The sequence below is a fragment of the Heptranchias perlo genome, chromosome 1, assembly GCF_035084215.1.
Source record: "Heptranchias perlo isolate sHepPer1 chromosome 1, sHepPer1.hap1, whole genome shotgun sequence".
Classification (NCBI taxonomy): Eukaryota; Metazoa; Chordata; class Chondrichthyes; order Hexanchiformes; family Hexanchidae; genus Heptranchias; species Heptranchias perlo.
The window spans coordinates 3,220,185-3,234,946 of record NC_090325.1 but is presented as its reverse complement, the minus strand read 5'-3'; the positions used below and the strand labels follow the sequence as shown (position 1 = coordinate 3,234,946).

Sequence of the window (14,762 nt, the reverse complement as noted above, 5' to 3'; positions counted from 1 at the left end):
TATGGAGAAGGACGACGTAGACATAGAAATACGACAGGGGGACTGTGATATACTCGAACATATTAACATCGAGCGGGAGGAGGTATTGGCGGTTTTAGCAGGCCTAAAAATGGATAAATCCCCAGGCCCGGACGAAATGTATCCCAGGCTACTGTGTGAGGCAAAGGAGGAGATTGCGGGGGCTCTGACACATATATTCAGAACCTCTCTGGCCACAGGGGATGTGCCAGAGGACTGGAGAACCGCTAATGTAGTACCATTATTCAAGAAGGGGAGTAGGGAAAAACCGGGGAACTACAGGCCAGTGAGCCTAACATCAGTGGTAGGAAAATTATTGGAAAAAATTCTGAAGGACAAAATTAGTCTCCACTTGGAGAAGCAAGGATTAATCAGGGATAGTCAACATGGCTTTGTCAAGGGAAGATCATGTCTGACTAATTTGATTGAATTTTTTGAGGGGGTGACTAGGCGTGTGGATGAGGGTAACGCAGTGGATGTGGTATACATGGATTTCAGTAAGGCCTTCGATAAAGTCCCGCACAGGAGACTGGTCAAGAAGGTACGAGCCCATGGAGTCCAGGGTGCCTTGGCACTTTGGATACAAAACTGGCTTAGTGGCAGAAGGCAGAGGGTGATGGTCGAAGGTTGTTTTTGTGACTGGAAGCCTGTGGCCAGTGGGGTACCACAGGGATCTGTGCTGGGGCCCTTGCTGTTTGTGGTCTACATTAATGACTTGGATATGAATGTAAAAGGTATGATCAGTAAGTTCGCTGATGATACAAAAATTGGTAGGGTGGTAAATAGCGAGGAGGATAGCCTCAGACTGCAGGACGATATAGATGGGTTGGTCAGATGGGCGGAACAGTGGCAAATGGAATTTAACCCGGAAAAGTGCGAGGTGATGCACTTTGGAGGGACTAACAAGGCAAGGGACTACACAATGAATGGGAGGACCCTAGGCAAGACAGAGGGTCAGAGGGATCTCGGTGTGCAAGTTCACAGATCCCTGAAGGCGGCGGAACAGGTAGATAAGGTGGTAAAGAAGGCATATGGGATACTTGCCTTTATTAGCCGAGGCATAGAACATAAGAGCAAGGAGGTTATGATGGAGCTGTATAAAACACTGGTTAGGCCACAGCTGGAGTACTGTGTGCAGTTCTGGTCGCCGCACTACAGGAAGGATGTGATCGCTTTGGAGAGGGTGCAGAGGAGATTCACCAGGATGTTACCAGGGCTGGAGCGCTTCAGCTATGAAGAGAGACTGGGAAGATTGGGTTTGTTTTCCTTGGAGCAGAGGAGGCTGAGGGGGGACATGATTGAGGTGTACAACATTATGAGGGGCATAGATAGGATGGATACTAAGGAGCTTTTTCCCTTCGTTGAGGGTTCTATAACAAGGGGGCATAGATTCAAGGTAAAAGGCGGGAGGTTTAGAGGGGATTTGAGGGGGAGCTTTTTCACCCAGAGGGTGGTTGGAGTCTGGAACTCACTGCCTGAGAGGGTTGTGGAGGCAGGAACCCTCACAACATTCAAGAAGCATTTGGATGAGCACTTGAAATGCCATAGCATACAAGGCTACGGACCAAATGCTGGAATATGGGATTAGATTAGACTGGGCTTGATGGCCGGCGCGGACACGATGGGCCGAAGGGCCTCTATCCGTGCTGTATAACTCTATGACTCTAAGCACTAATTGACATTTGGAAGCGATGGATTTAATTAAGTCCCATTCTTTTAATGCTGCTTGTTGTGATAGAGAGGAAGTAAGAAAAAGGCAATACATTCACAGCTGAAACGGAACAAAAATCCCTTCAATTCAGAAAAGATATTGAATAGATTACAGTGGGTAGCACTCTTGCCTCTGAGTCAGAAGGTCACGGGTTCAATCCCCGTTCCAGAGATTTAAGCAGAAAATCCAGGCCGATACTCCCATTGCAGTACTGAGGGAATGCTGCACTGTTGGATGTGCCATCTTTCGGATGAGACATTAAACTGAGGCCCTGTCTGCCCTCTCGAGTGGATGCAAAAGATTCCACGGCACCATTCGAAGAAGAGCAGGGGAGCTCTCTGAGGTGTCCTGGCCAATATTTATCCCTCAACCAGCATCAATAAAATACAGATTATCTGATCATTATCTCATTGCTGTTTGTGGGATCATGCTGTGCACAAATTGGCTGCTGCGTTTCCCACATTACAACAGCGACTACACTTCAAAAAGAACTTCATTGTCTGTAAAATGCTCTGGGATGTCCTGAGGTTGTGAAAGGCGCTGTAGAAATACAAGCCTTTCCATTCTTCTTCACACCAGCTTCCTGCAGTGATGGGCAGTAATGTGCTGGACAAGTGCCCATACCACTTCCTCCCCACCCTCTTACAATCAGACGCCGGGATCGTTGAGGATGGGACACAGGCTCTTACCTATATTCCTTTGGATCATATTTAATTGCCTCTGTAAAGTATTCCACGGCATCTGCGTAGCGCCCCTCGTTAGCCATACTGTTACCTTGTACTGAGGAAGGAAACAAAAAAAGAACATGAGAAATGGGAGCAGGAGTCGGCCATTCGGCCCCTCGAGCCTGTTCCGCCATTCAATCAGATCATGGCTGATCTTCGACCTCAACTCCACTTTCCTGCTCTATCCCCATATCCCTTGATTCCCTTAGTGTCCAAAAATCTATCGATCCCAGTCAGAAAATAAGCCAGTCAGCTGCTTCATATAATAAGAAGGCCAGCACATCCAGAGCAACAAAGATCCCTTCAGCCCATCAGCCACGCTCTGTCCCAAACCCATGTCTGATTGTTCCATCATGGACTCCCCTCCCACACACCTGTTGAACACACTCTTCAACGAATATTAATATCATTCCCTGAACTCCCAGTGACACTGAATCTTCACCTCCCCTTCTCCTCCCTGTGAGACTCTCTCCCAGTGTCACTGAATCTTCACCCCCCCCTTCTCCTCCCTGTGAGACTCTCTCCCAGTGTCACTGAATCTTCACCCCCTTCTCCTCCCTGTGAGACTCTCTCCCAGTGTCACTGAATCTTCACCCCCTTCTCCCTGTGAGACTCTCTCCCAGTGTCACTGAATCTTCACCCCACTTCTCCCTGTGAGACTCTCTCCCAGTGTCACTGAATCTTCACCCTCATCTCCTCCCTGTGAGACTCTCTCCCAGTGTCACTGAATCTTCACTCTCCTTCTCCCTGTGAGACTCTCTCCCAGTTTCACTGAATCTTCGCCCCCCCTTCTCCTCCCTGTGAGACTCTCTCCCAGTGTCACTGAATCTTCACTCTCCTTCTCCCTGTGAGACTCTCTCCCAGTGTCACTGAATCTTCGCCCCCCCTTCTCCTCCCTGTGAGACTCTCTCCCAGTGTCACTGAATCTTCACTCCCCTTCTCCTCCCTGTGAGACTCTCTCCCAGTGTCAGTGAATCTTCACCCTCCCTGTGAGACTCTCTCCCAGTGTCACTGAATCTTCACCTCACAAAGTACTCAAAGTATCCTCTCTGTTACCAGTTATCCAAGCTTGGGGCCACGGGGGTAATTTTAACACCCAAGGGTGGTGGGAGGGTAAAAATCGTAAAAAGGTAAAACCCAACCCCAACGTCAGACTTACCTGCTCCTCAGCTGCTTTCCCGTCTGACAGACAGATAGCCTATCAATCTGGCTGGCTGTCGCACGGGAAACCTGCAGAAAAAATTTAAAAGACGTCCATTCGTCAAAATTGTAAGGACATCTGGGAAAGCCATACTTCCAGGTTTCCCGTCCAGAAATGCTCCGTGCCGTTCCCCCACCTCTGCCGCTCAGAGTAAAAATCCAGGCCCACGTGTCTATACTAACAAATCTCCAACCTTGGCTCCAGCTTACCTGCCAATTCGAAAATCTTGTCATTCAAAGCGATCGAGCCTGCAGCTTGCTGACAAGAGGAAAACAACAAAGTAATTAACGCATATTCACACTACTCATACCACTGTGAAACATGTCAAAGAGCTGCATATAATGAATTACTTTGAGACACAGAGACTTTTGTAGGGAAATACAGCAACCATTCTGCAGCCAGTGAAATCTCACAAACAACAACTGGCATGAATGACCCACTAGCCTGTTTCTGGTGCTGTTGGTTGAGATTGATGTTGGTGAGAACACTGGCAGAATCCCCCCTGCTTTTCTTGGTATAATAGCATGGGATCCTTTACATCCACGTCTCATCCGAAAGAGGGCCCCTCCGACAACGCAGCACTCCCTCAGTACTGCATGGAAGTGTCAGCGTGCATTATGGGCTTAAGTCTTGGAGCGGGTCTTCGATCCATAAGCTTCCGACTTGGAGGCGAGACTGCCACTAACTGAGCCACAAGCTATGCACAAAATTCACCAGAAACAGGTTTAAATATCGAATATATCGAAGGTTGAGCAGTGATCTGATTGAGATGTTTGAAATGTTAAAAGGATTCAATCGGGTAGATACAGAGAAACTATTTCCTCTTCATGATTTTGAACACCTCTATCAAATCTCCTCTCAACCTTCTCTGCTCTAAGAAGAACAACCCCAGCTTCTCCAGTCTATCCACGTAACTGAAGTCCCTCATCCCTGTCCCTGAAGAACTTTAAAAGTTAACCATCACTTGTTCAACATGCACCAGGCCATGGGACTAACTCCCAGCAGATGCTCCTCGCTCTGAAATCAGGGGCCACAGTGCAAGATAACATCTGCCAGGGCAGGAGCTCCAGATCGCTACTGAGTGACCTCCTACTCAACACACAGGATTCACATCTGTCAAACAAGGACAAGATCGGCTTCAGCTGTGATGCTGTTGCCCGCTCAGCCACGATCAAATAAGCCGCAGACACTCTCTACCTGGGCTCATACACATACAAAACAGACACTTGGGTAAGATACTGGAAAGCTGCCGTAAACTTCAGCTCATCCAAAACTCTGCTGCCCACATCCGAACTCGCACCAAGTCCCGTTCACCCATCAATCCTGTGCTCGCTGACCTACATTGGGCCCCAGTCCGCGAACACCTCGATTTTAAAATTCTTGTTTTCAAATCCCTCGATGGTCTAACCCCTCCCTATCTCTGAAACCTCCTCCAGCCGTCCAAGATCACTGCGCTCCTCCAATTCGGGCCTCCTGCACATCCCCAATTTTAATCGCGCCTTCATAGGAACATAGAAACAAGAGAAGGCCATTCAGCCCCTCGAGCCTTTTCCGCCATTCAATGAGATCATAGAATCATAGAAAGGTTACAGCATGGAAGGAGGTCATTCGGCCCATCGAGTCCCCCAGTCCTGTACAACAGCAATCCAGCTAATCCCACTCCCCCCGCCCTATCCCCCAGGCTTCACATTTTTTCCTTTCAAGTACTTAGCCAGTTCCCTTTTGAAGGCCATGATTGAATCTGCCTCCACCACCCCCTCGGGCAGTGCATTCCAGATCACAACCACTCGCTGTGTAAAAAAGTTTTTCCTCATGTCACCTTTGGTTCTTTTGCCAATCAGCTTAAATCTGTGACCTCTGGTCGTTGACCCTTCCGCCAATGGGAACAGTTTCTCTCTATCTACTCTGTCCAGACCCTTCATGATTTTGAATACCTCGATCAAAACTCCTCACAACCGTCTCTGTTCCAAGGAGAACAACCCCAGCTTCTCCAGTCTATCCACGTAACTAAAGACCCTCATCCCTGGAATCATTCTAGTAAATCTCTTCTGCACCCTCTCTAAAGCCTTCACATCTTTCCTAAAGTGCGATGCCCAGAACTGGACACAATACTCCAGTTGTGGCCGAACCAGTGTTTTATAAAGATTCGTCATGACTTCCATACTTTTGTACTCTATGCCTCTATTTATAAAGCCCAGGATCCCATATGCTTTTTTAACCGTTTTCTCAACCTGCCCTGCCACCTCCAACAATTTGTGCACATATACCCACAGATCTCTCTGTTCCTGTACCCCTTTGAGAATTGTGCCCTCTAGTTTATATTGTCTCTCCTTGTTCTTCCTACCAAAATGTATCACTTTGCATTTTTCTGCGTTAAATTTCATCTGCCATGTGTCCGCCCATGCCACCAGCCTGTCTATATCCTCTTGAAGTCTATCACTATCCTTCTCACTGTTTACTACCCTTCCAAGTTTTGTGTCATCTGCATGGGTGACCTGTAACCGAACTCCATTCACCCGCCTTGGCTCCATTTCCTTTAATACCCTTGGCTTGTAAAAATCTATCAATCTCAGATTTAAAATTATTGATTGAGCTAGCATCTACTGCTTTTTGTGGGAGAGAGTTCCACACATCTACCACCCTTTGCGTGAAGAAGTGTTTCCTAACTTCTCTCCTGATTGGCCTGGCTCTGATTTTATGACCACTTGTCCTAGACTCCCCCACCAGCGGAAAAAGTTTCTCTCTATCTACCCCATCAATTCCTTTCAAAATCCTAAAAACCTCAATCAAATCACCCCTTAACCTTCTATATTCCAGAGAATACAAGCCTGGTTTATGTAATTGCTCCTCATAATCTAATCCTTGGAGCCCTGGTAACATTCTGGTGAATCTGCACTGCACTCCTTCCAAGGCCATTATATCCTTTCTAAGGTGCGGTGCCCAGAACTGTACACAGTACTGCAGATGCGGTCTAACCAGGGCTTTGTATAGCTTTAGCAAAATTTCCTCCCCTTTATATTCTAACCCTCTAGTTATAAAGGCTAACATTCCAATACCTTTTTTGATTAATTTTTGTACCTGACTACTACATTTTAGTGATCTGTGTACATGGACCCCTAAATCTCTTTGGACCTCTACTGTTCTAGCTTTTTACCATTTAAAAAATACTCCGATCTATCTTTTTTTGGTCCGAAATGGATGACCTCACACTTACCTGCGTTGAAATCCATCTGCCACAATTTTGCCCACTCACTTAATCTATCAATGTCTCTTGTAATTTTATGCTCCCGTCTACACTATTTACAAATGCCACCAATCTTTGTGTCATCGCCAAACTTGAATATCTGGCTCTCTATTGTATTATCTATGTCATTAATAAATATAGTGAAGATTTGAGGCCCCAACACAGATCCTTGTGGGACACCACTAGTCACTTCCTCCAAATTCGAGTACATACCCATTATCCCCACTCTCTGTCTTCCACAACCTAACCAATCTCCTAACTAGGTCAATAATTTGACTTCAATTCCATGAGCTTTAATTTTAGCTAACAGTCTCTTATGTGGAACCTTATCGAATGTCTTCTGGAAGTCCATATAAACTACATCCACTGACATTCCCCTGTCCACTGCTTTAGTTATTTCCTCAAAAAATTCAACAAGGTTCATTAGACATGACCTAAACTTTACAAATCCACGTTGACTCTCTCTAATCAGCTCAAATTTCTCTAAGTGCTCAGTCACACTGTCCTAAATTATAGATTCCAATAACTCCCCCACAACAGATATTAGACTATCAGGTCTATAATTTCCTGGTTTCTCTCTCTCACCCTGCTTAAATATTGGAGTTACATTTACAATTCTCCAATCTAAAGGGACAATTCCTGAATCGAGAGCTTTGGAAGATTATGGCCAAAGCATCTGCAATTTCCTCACCTACTACCTTTAAAATCCTGGGGTGGAAACCATTCAGCTGTCTAGGTCCTAAGCTCTGGAATTCCTTCCCTAAACCTCTCCACCTCCATACCTGTCTCTTCTCCTTTAAGGTCCTTAAAATCTTATCCTTAAAATCTCTTTGACTAAGCTTTTGGTCACCTGTCCTAACATCTCTTCATGTGGCTCAGGGTCAAGTGTTGTCTTATAATCGCTCCTGTGAAGCGTCTTGGGACGTTTTTCTACGTTCTAGATGCAAGTTGTTGTTGTTTCCAGTACCCAACTAAGAGGCAGTGCCATCCGGCAGGGGGGGGGGGAATAATAAGCAGCGCTCCTGTGTCGGTGTTACAGGGTCTAATTCGTTGTACAGGGTTGAGATGGTCAGTGATGGTCAGAAGCTTCCTCACCTCTGGTTTCTTTTCACCTTTCTTCTTTTCGTTCTCTTTCCTCTCGGTTTTAGGTTTTATATTCATTTTACGTTTTATCTGGTTGGCAGCTTTCGAAACAAAAGAACTGCTCATATCCCATTCATCCTGCGAGAGGGAAAGGCATCGTCAACAGCAAATCATTCCACAACCCCGGGCCCCCGTCGTCAGTCCGCTCCCCCCATTCCCGGTCCGGCAGAAGTAAGACAAATGGAATTGCCAATTTGCTTTTCTTTTGCTCGGTGTTTCTGTAGCTTAACAGGAGCAAGGACATGAGGAGAAGGCACGTACAGAGGCACCTCTGTTAAACCACCTAAAATCAGGTTGTTAACAGTAATAATGGACGACAGGGGGAAACTTTTTCACCCAAAGCGTAATCAAGTTACGCAGGGAGGACATTGACGCAGACAGTGTAAGGGGAGGTAAGAGGATATTAATTAGATGAGTTTCTGGAGATAGAAGGGATCGAGGGATACGGCAGGGGGAGAGATAAGGGACACAGCAAGTTGGTGGGTGGGTGAAGCGGGGGCAGTGGGTGAACTTGGTAACTAGGTTCATAGAAATTGTCCACAATCACATCATTACAAGAGTGGAATTAAGTGACTGGGATTTCGAAGTATTTCTGACAGTTAGAATCTAATAGACAGGGGATGGAAGTGCTGAATAAGCAGATGTGCACTCTGGGTAGAACAGGCTTGATGGACTGAACGGCCTTCTCTTGCTCCAGACTTTCTCATTCAGTTCAAGCTGGTCACACGAGTCTGAATGCGTGGCGGAGAGGATCCGGGTCCCGAGAGGGGGTTGCTGGCTGACCCACCTCTGGCCAGGGAACGGTGCATTTGGGGATCGCTCGATTTTGCCTTAGAGCCCCCACAAAAGTAGGGAGAAAAACGTCAAATCCCTTAACCCACCGATATAAAGCTAACTCAGCCCCAGCAACTGAAGCTCTGCAAAGCCCAGGTCCTTACCTCAGATTTATACACTGATCTATCCGTTGTGTTCTCATCCTCACCCTCTCTATCCCTCTTCTCTTTACCGTGTTTATCAGTCATTTTCGCACTATGCTCATTTCTATTGTTAGCTTTGTCGCAGCTCTGTTTTTTGCACACCGAAGGCCCTTTCTCAGGTGATGGAGCAAGACCACGTTTAACATTTCCACTCACTTCTTCATCCTCCTCCTCTCCATCGCTACAACTTTCTTTCTTGGATAAAACTTTCTGAAAATAGAAAGTTCAATGAAACTTTTCAGTATTATTTGTAAATTGTTACAAACCCACCAGATTGTATACCCAAACAATAGGTTACAGCACAGTCCTTTCCCTTCTGGGACTGGGGTCAGGTTACAGCACAGTCCTTTCCCCTCTGGGACTGGGGTCAGGTTACAGCACAGTCCTTCCCCTCTGGGACTGAGGTCAGGTTACAGCACAGTCCTTCCCCTCTGGGACTGGGGTCAGGTTACAGCACAGTCCTTCCCCTCTGGGACTGGGGTCAGGTTACAGCACAGTCCTTTCCCTCTGGGACTGGGGTCAGGTTACAGCACAGTCCTTTCCCTCTGGGACTGGGGTCAGGTTACAGCACAGTCCTTTCCCTCTGGGACTGGGGTCAGGTTACAGCACAGTCCTCACCCTCTGGGACTGGGGTCAGGTTACAGCACAGTCCTTTCCCTCTGGGACTGGGGTCAGGTTACAGCACAGTCCTTTCCCTCTGAGACTGGGGTCAGGTTACAGCACAGTCCTTTCCCTCTGGGACTGGGGTCAGGTTACAACACAGTCCTTCCCCTCTGGGACTGGGGTCAGGTTACAACACAGTCCTCACCCTCTGGGACTGGGGTCAGGTGACAGCACAGTCCTCACCCTCTGGGACTGGGGTCAGGTTACAGCACAGTCCTTCCCCTCTGGGACTGGGGTCAGGTTACAGCACAGTCCTTTCCCTCTGGGACTGGGGTCAGGTTACAGCACAGTCCTTCCCCTCTGGGACTGGGGTCAGGTTACAGCACAGTCCTCACCCTGTGGAACTGGGGTCAGGTTACAGCACAGTCCTTCCCCTCTGGGACTGGGGTCAGGTTACAGCACAGTCCGTTCCCTCTGGGACATGCACACCTGTGGGGTCCAAACCCCTTTAATAAAAGATATTTGAAGGAAAGGGTTAACTGTGTTCTTTTAAACAAAGACGTTTGAAAACCTGCAAACACAGTAATGCGGAAAACTGTGTTCTCGCAAATCTTGTTTTCCCTCACTGACGCTGATGGCTTTGGAGAAGGTATGAGTTTCGGGATCAAAGACATTGTACTGCGGATAGATATCTAGATTATTAAATACATAAGCTAGATGGTTAATATTGAGCTTAAAGCGTTGTCAGGCTTTTGGAAGCTCAAGCTTTTCAACACAGCAGGGGAAATGTAAGAAAAGGCAACAAGGACATACATCAAAGACTTTGGATCAGGAAAGCAATGATAGGTGTGAAAACAAGCACGGGCCTCTCATTCCTATCCGGTAATCTGTTCAAAAGAACTGGGATTTGTAAAACATCAAACAGTGTTGCACCCGGCATATGGTCAAATGGTAAAAGGAATGGATTTGAAGCCACTGAAGCAATCAAAATTGGAGACGTAAGGACCATTAAAAATGTCTGGGTGTAGAAATGTAAGGGGGCTATCTCTACATGAACAGAGACAGTAAAGGGGCCATTTACAATCCATCATTTTCTACATCAAAGGGTCTCCAGTCACATGATCAAAGCCTAAACTGTCAATCATTGAGGTATGTTAATGATTGAGGCAGAGTGACAGGGAGTGATTGGACAAAAAGAATGACCCTCCCCAATCCTACCTCCTATTGGTAAAAAATCAATATAAAGACTTTGAGAGAGGAACAGGCTCTTCACCACCCTGCGCTCGCCAGGAACGCACCCTGCGCTCGCCAGGAACGCACCCTGCGCTCGCCAGGAACGCACCCGGCGCTCGCCAGGAACGCACACGGCGCTCGCCAGGAACGCACCCTGCGCTCGCCAGGAACGCACACGGCGCTCGCCAGGAACGCACCCTGCGCTCGCCAGGAACGCACACGGCGCTCGCCAGGAACGCACCCTGCGCTCGCCAGGAACGCACCCGGCGCTCGCCAGGAACGCACACGGCGCTCGCCAGGAACGCACCCTGCGCTCGCCAGGAACGCACCCGGCGCTCGCCAGGAACGCACACGGCGCTCGCCAGGAACGCACCCGGCGCTCGCCAGGAACGCACCCGGCGCTCGCCAGGAACGCACCCTGCGCTCGCCAGGAACGCACCCTGCGCTCGCCAGGAACGCACCCTGCGCTCGCCAGGAACGCACCCGGCGCTCGCCAGGAACGCACCCTGCGCTCGCCAGGAACGCACCCTGCGCTCGCCAGGAACGCACCCTGCGCTCGCCAGGAACGCACACGGCGCTCGCCAGGAACGCACACGGCGCTCGCCAGGAACGCACCCGGCGCTCGCCAGGAACGCACACGGCGCTCGCCAGGAACGCACCCGGCGCTCGCCAGGAACGCACCCGGCGCTCGCCAGGAACGCACACGGCGCTCGCCAGGAACGCACCCGGCGCTCGCCAGGAACGCACACGGCGCTCGCCAGGAACGCACACGGCGCTCGCGAGGAACGCACACTGCGCTCGCGAGGAACGCACACTGCAGTTGAACATCACGCAAGAAGAAGAGGACCTTGAGTACTGAAGAGCTGATCAACATTCAGGCCCGATGAGCAAAATCCTTGGTTGTATATGTATTAATGATTTGCCTGATGTGTGTATGAATTGTTAAGTCATTACAAAATAACTTTGGGAATTATTAAGTGTATAATGGGATTTTATAGAGGAAAGTCATGTATGGTTTGATTTTGCTTCATGAATGCTCCTATGAATGATAACATCATTAAATAATCACTTTTGATTAACAAAACTACCGTGAGTGAGGGTGACTTTCTTTGCTTGACTGTTTGTCCAGTGTCCAAGAATCACAAGAAACAAGGAATTCCCAACACACCGTACGCTTTTGAAGTCCCAAAGCAGACAATAAAGTGCTTTTTAAGTGTAGTCACTGTTGTAATGTAGGAAACACAGCAGCTAATTTGCACACAGCAAGGTCCCACAAACAGCATTGAGATAATTGATCAGATAAATGGAATAAATATTAGCCAGGGCAATGGGAGAACTCCCCTGCTCTTCTTCAAATCGTGCCATGGGATCGTCTACGTCCACCTGAGAGGGCAGACGAGGCCTCGGGTTAACGTCTCATCTGGAACACTTGAGGTCGATTAACTCTGCACAGACCAGGCATCAGCACGAGGATGTTCCTGTCCTGTGTGGCTCAGGGCTACATACTGCTCTAACTGACGAGGACTGAGGGAGAAGCTCTGGTGAAAGCCTCGAAGCATTGATCCATCACCTGTGGATGAAGCTTTGCAAGGCTGAGAATGAAGCTGTTATCAAATGCAGCAAGAGAATTCTCTTACCTTATCATTAACATTCTCTTCAATTTTATTCTCACTTCTATTTTCTTTTTCTAATTTTTGTTGCCGTCTTCTCTCTTTCTGTCTCTGTGAAGAAAATTAAATGCAGTGAATACCCATCACCAAGCTTTTTTATAACACCTGTATTAATATTATAATATTTAGACAAAGGCTGCAGGCTGTCTACGTGCCAATATGGAGTTGGAAACACACAGAGTCAAACACTTAAACACAGGGTACCTGGGGCATGGATCGGAGACTGAAACCCTGGTTTAAACAAAGTTACCTGGGGCACGGATCGGAGACTGAAACCCTGCTTTAAACACGGGTACCTGGGCACGGATCGGAACTGAAACCCTGCTTTAAACACAGGGTACCTGGGGCACGGATCGGAGACTGAAACCCTGCTTTAAACACAGGTACCTGGGGCACGGATCGGAGACTGAAACCCTGCTTTAAACACGGGTACCTGGGGCACGGATCGGAACTGAAACCCTGCTTTAAACACAGGTACCTGGGGCACGGATCGGAGACTGAAACCCTGCTTTAAACACAGGTACCTGGGGCACGGATCGGAGACTGAAACCCTGCTTTAAACACGGGTACCTGGGGCACGGATCGGAACTGAAACCCTGCTTTAAACACAGGGTACCTGGGGCACGGATCGGAGACTGAAACCCTGCTTTAAACACGGGTACCTGGGGCACGGATCGGAGACTGAAACCCTGCTTTAAACACAGGTACCTGAGGCACGGATCGGAGACTGAAACCCTGCTTTAAACACAGGTACCTGGGGCACGGATCGGAGACTGAAACCCTGCTTTAAACACAGGTACCTGGGGCACGGATCGGAGACTGAAACCCTGCTTTAAACACAGGTACCTGGGGCACGGATCGGAGACTGAAACCCTGCTTTAAACACAGGTACCTGGGGCATGGATCGGAGACTGAAACCCTGCTTTAAACACAGGTACCTGGGGCATGGATCGGAGACTGAAACCCTGCTTTAAACACAGGTACCTGGGGCATGGATCGGAGACTGAAACCCTGCTTTAAACACAGGTACCTGGGGCACGGATCGGAGACTGAAACCCTGCTTTAAACACAGGTACCTGGGGCATGGATCGGAGACTGAAACCTGCTTCAAACACAGGTACCTGAGGCACGGATCAGAGACTGAAACCCTGCTTTAAACACAGGTACCTGGGGCACGGATCGGAGAATGAAACCCTGCTTTAAACACAGGTACCTGGGGCACGGATCGGAGAATGAAACCGTGCTTTAAACACAGGTACCTGGGGCACGGATCGGAGACTGAAACCCTGCTTTAAGCACGGGGACCTGGGGCATGGATCAGAGACTGAAACCCTGCTTTAAACACAGGTACCTGAGGCATGGATCGGAGACTGAAACCCTGCTTTAAACACAGGTACCTGGGGCACGGATCGGAGACTCAAACCCTGCTTTAAACACAGGTACCTGGGGCACGGATCGGAGACTGAAACCCTGCTTTAAACACAGGTACCTGGGGCACGGATCGGAGACTGAAACCCTGCTTTAAACACAGGTACCTGGGGCACGGATCGGAGACTGAAACCCTGCTTTAAACACAGGTACCTGGGGCATGGATCGGAGACTGAAACCCTGCTTTAAACACAGGTACCTGGGGCACGGATCGGAGAATGAAACCCTGCTTTAAACACAGGTACCTGGGGCACGGATCGGAGACTGAAACCCTGCTTTAAACACGGGTACCTGGGGCACGGATCGGAGACTGAAACCCTGCTTTAAACACAGGTACCTGGGGCACGGATCAGAGACTGAAACCCTGCTTTAAACACAGGTACCTGGGGCACGGATCGGAGACTGAAACCCTGCTTTAAACACGGGTACCTGGGGCAAGGATCGGAGACTGAAACCCTGCTTTAAACACAGGTACCTGGGGCATGGATCGGAGACTGAAACCCTGCTTTAAACACAGGTACCTGAGGCATGGATCGGAGACTGAAACCCTGCTTTAAACACAGGTACCTGAGGCATGGATCGGAGACTGAAACCCTGCTTTAAACACAGGTACCTGGGGCATGGATCGGAGACTGAAACCCTGCTTTAAACACAGGTACCTGGGGCACGGATCGGAGACTGAAACCCTGCTTTAAACACAGGTACCTGGAGCACGGATCGGAGACTGAAACCCTGCTTTGAGCACGGGTACCTGGGGCACGGATCGGAGACTGAAACCCTGCTTTAAACACAGGTACCTGGGGCACGGA

General features: G+C 48.7%; 1 protein-coding gene across 1 annotated transcript in view; it reads right to left on the bottom strand.

Moving 5' to 3' along the window:
* LOC137322184 (tetratricopeptide repeat protein 31-like) overlaps positions 1–14,762 on the bottom strand; it is a 107,303-nt gene that overhangs the window by 16,351 nt on the left and 76,190 nt on the right. The window contains exons 6-10 of the mRNA XM_067985330.1: positions 12,493–12,576; positions 8,981–9,229; positions 7,995–8,120; positions 3,865–3,913; positions 2,419–2,509 (exon numbers count right to left, since the gene is read on the bottom strand). Of these exons, the coding sequence (XP_067841431.1) occupies positions 2,419–2,509; positions 3,865–3,913; positions 7,995–8,120; positions 8,981–9,229; positions 12,493–12,576 (599 nt within the window). The remainder of the gene's footprint in view (positions 1–2,418; positions 2,510–3,864; positions 3,914–7,994; positions 8,121–8,980; positions 9,230–12,492; positions 12,577–14,762) is intronic.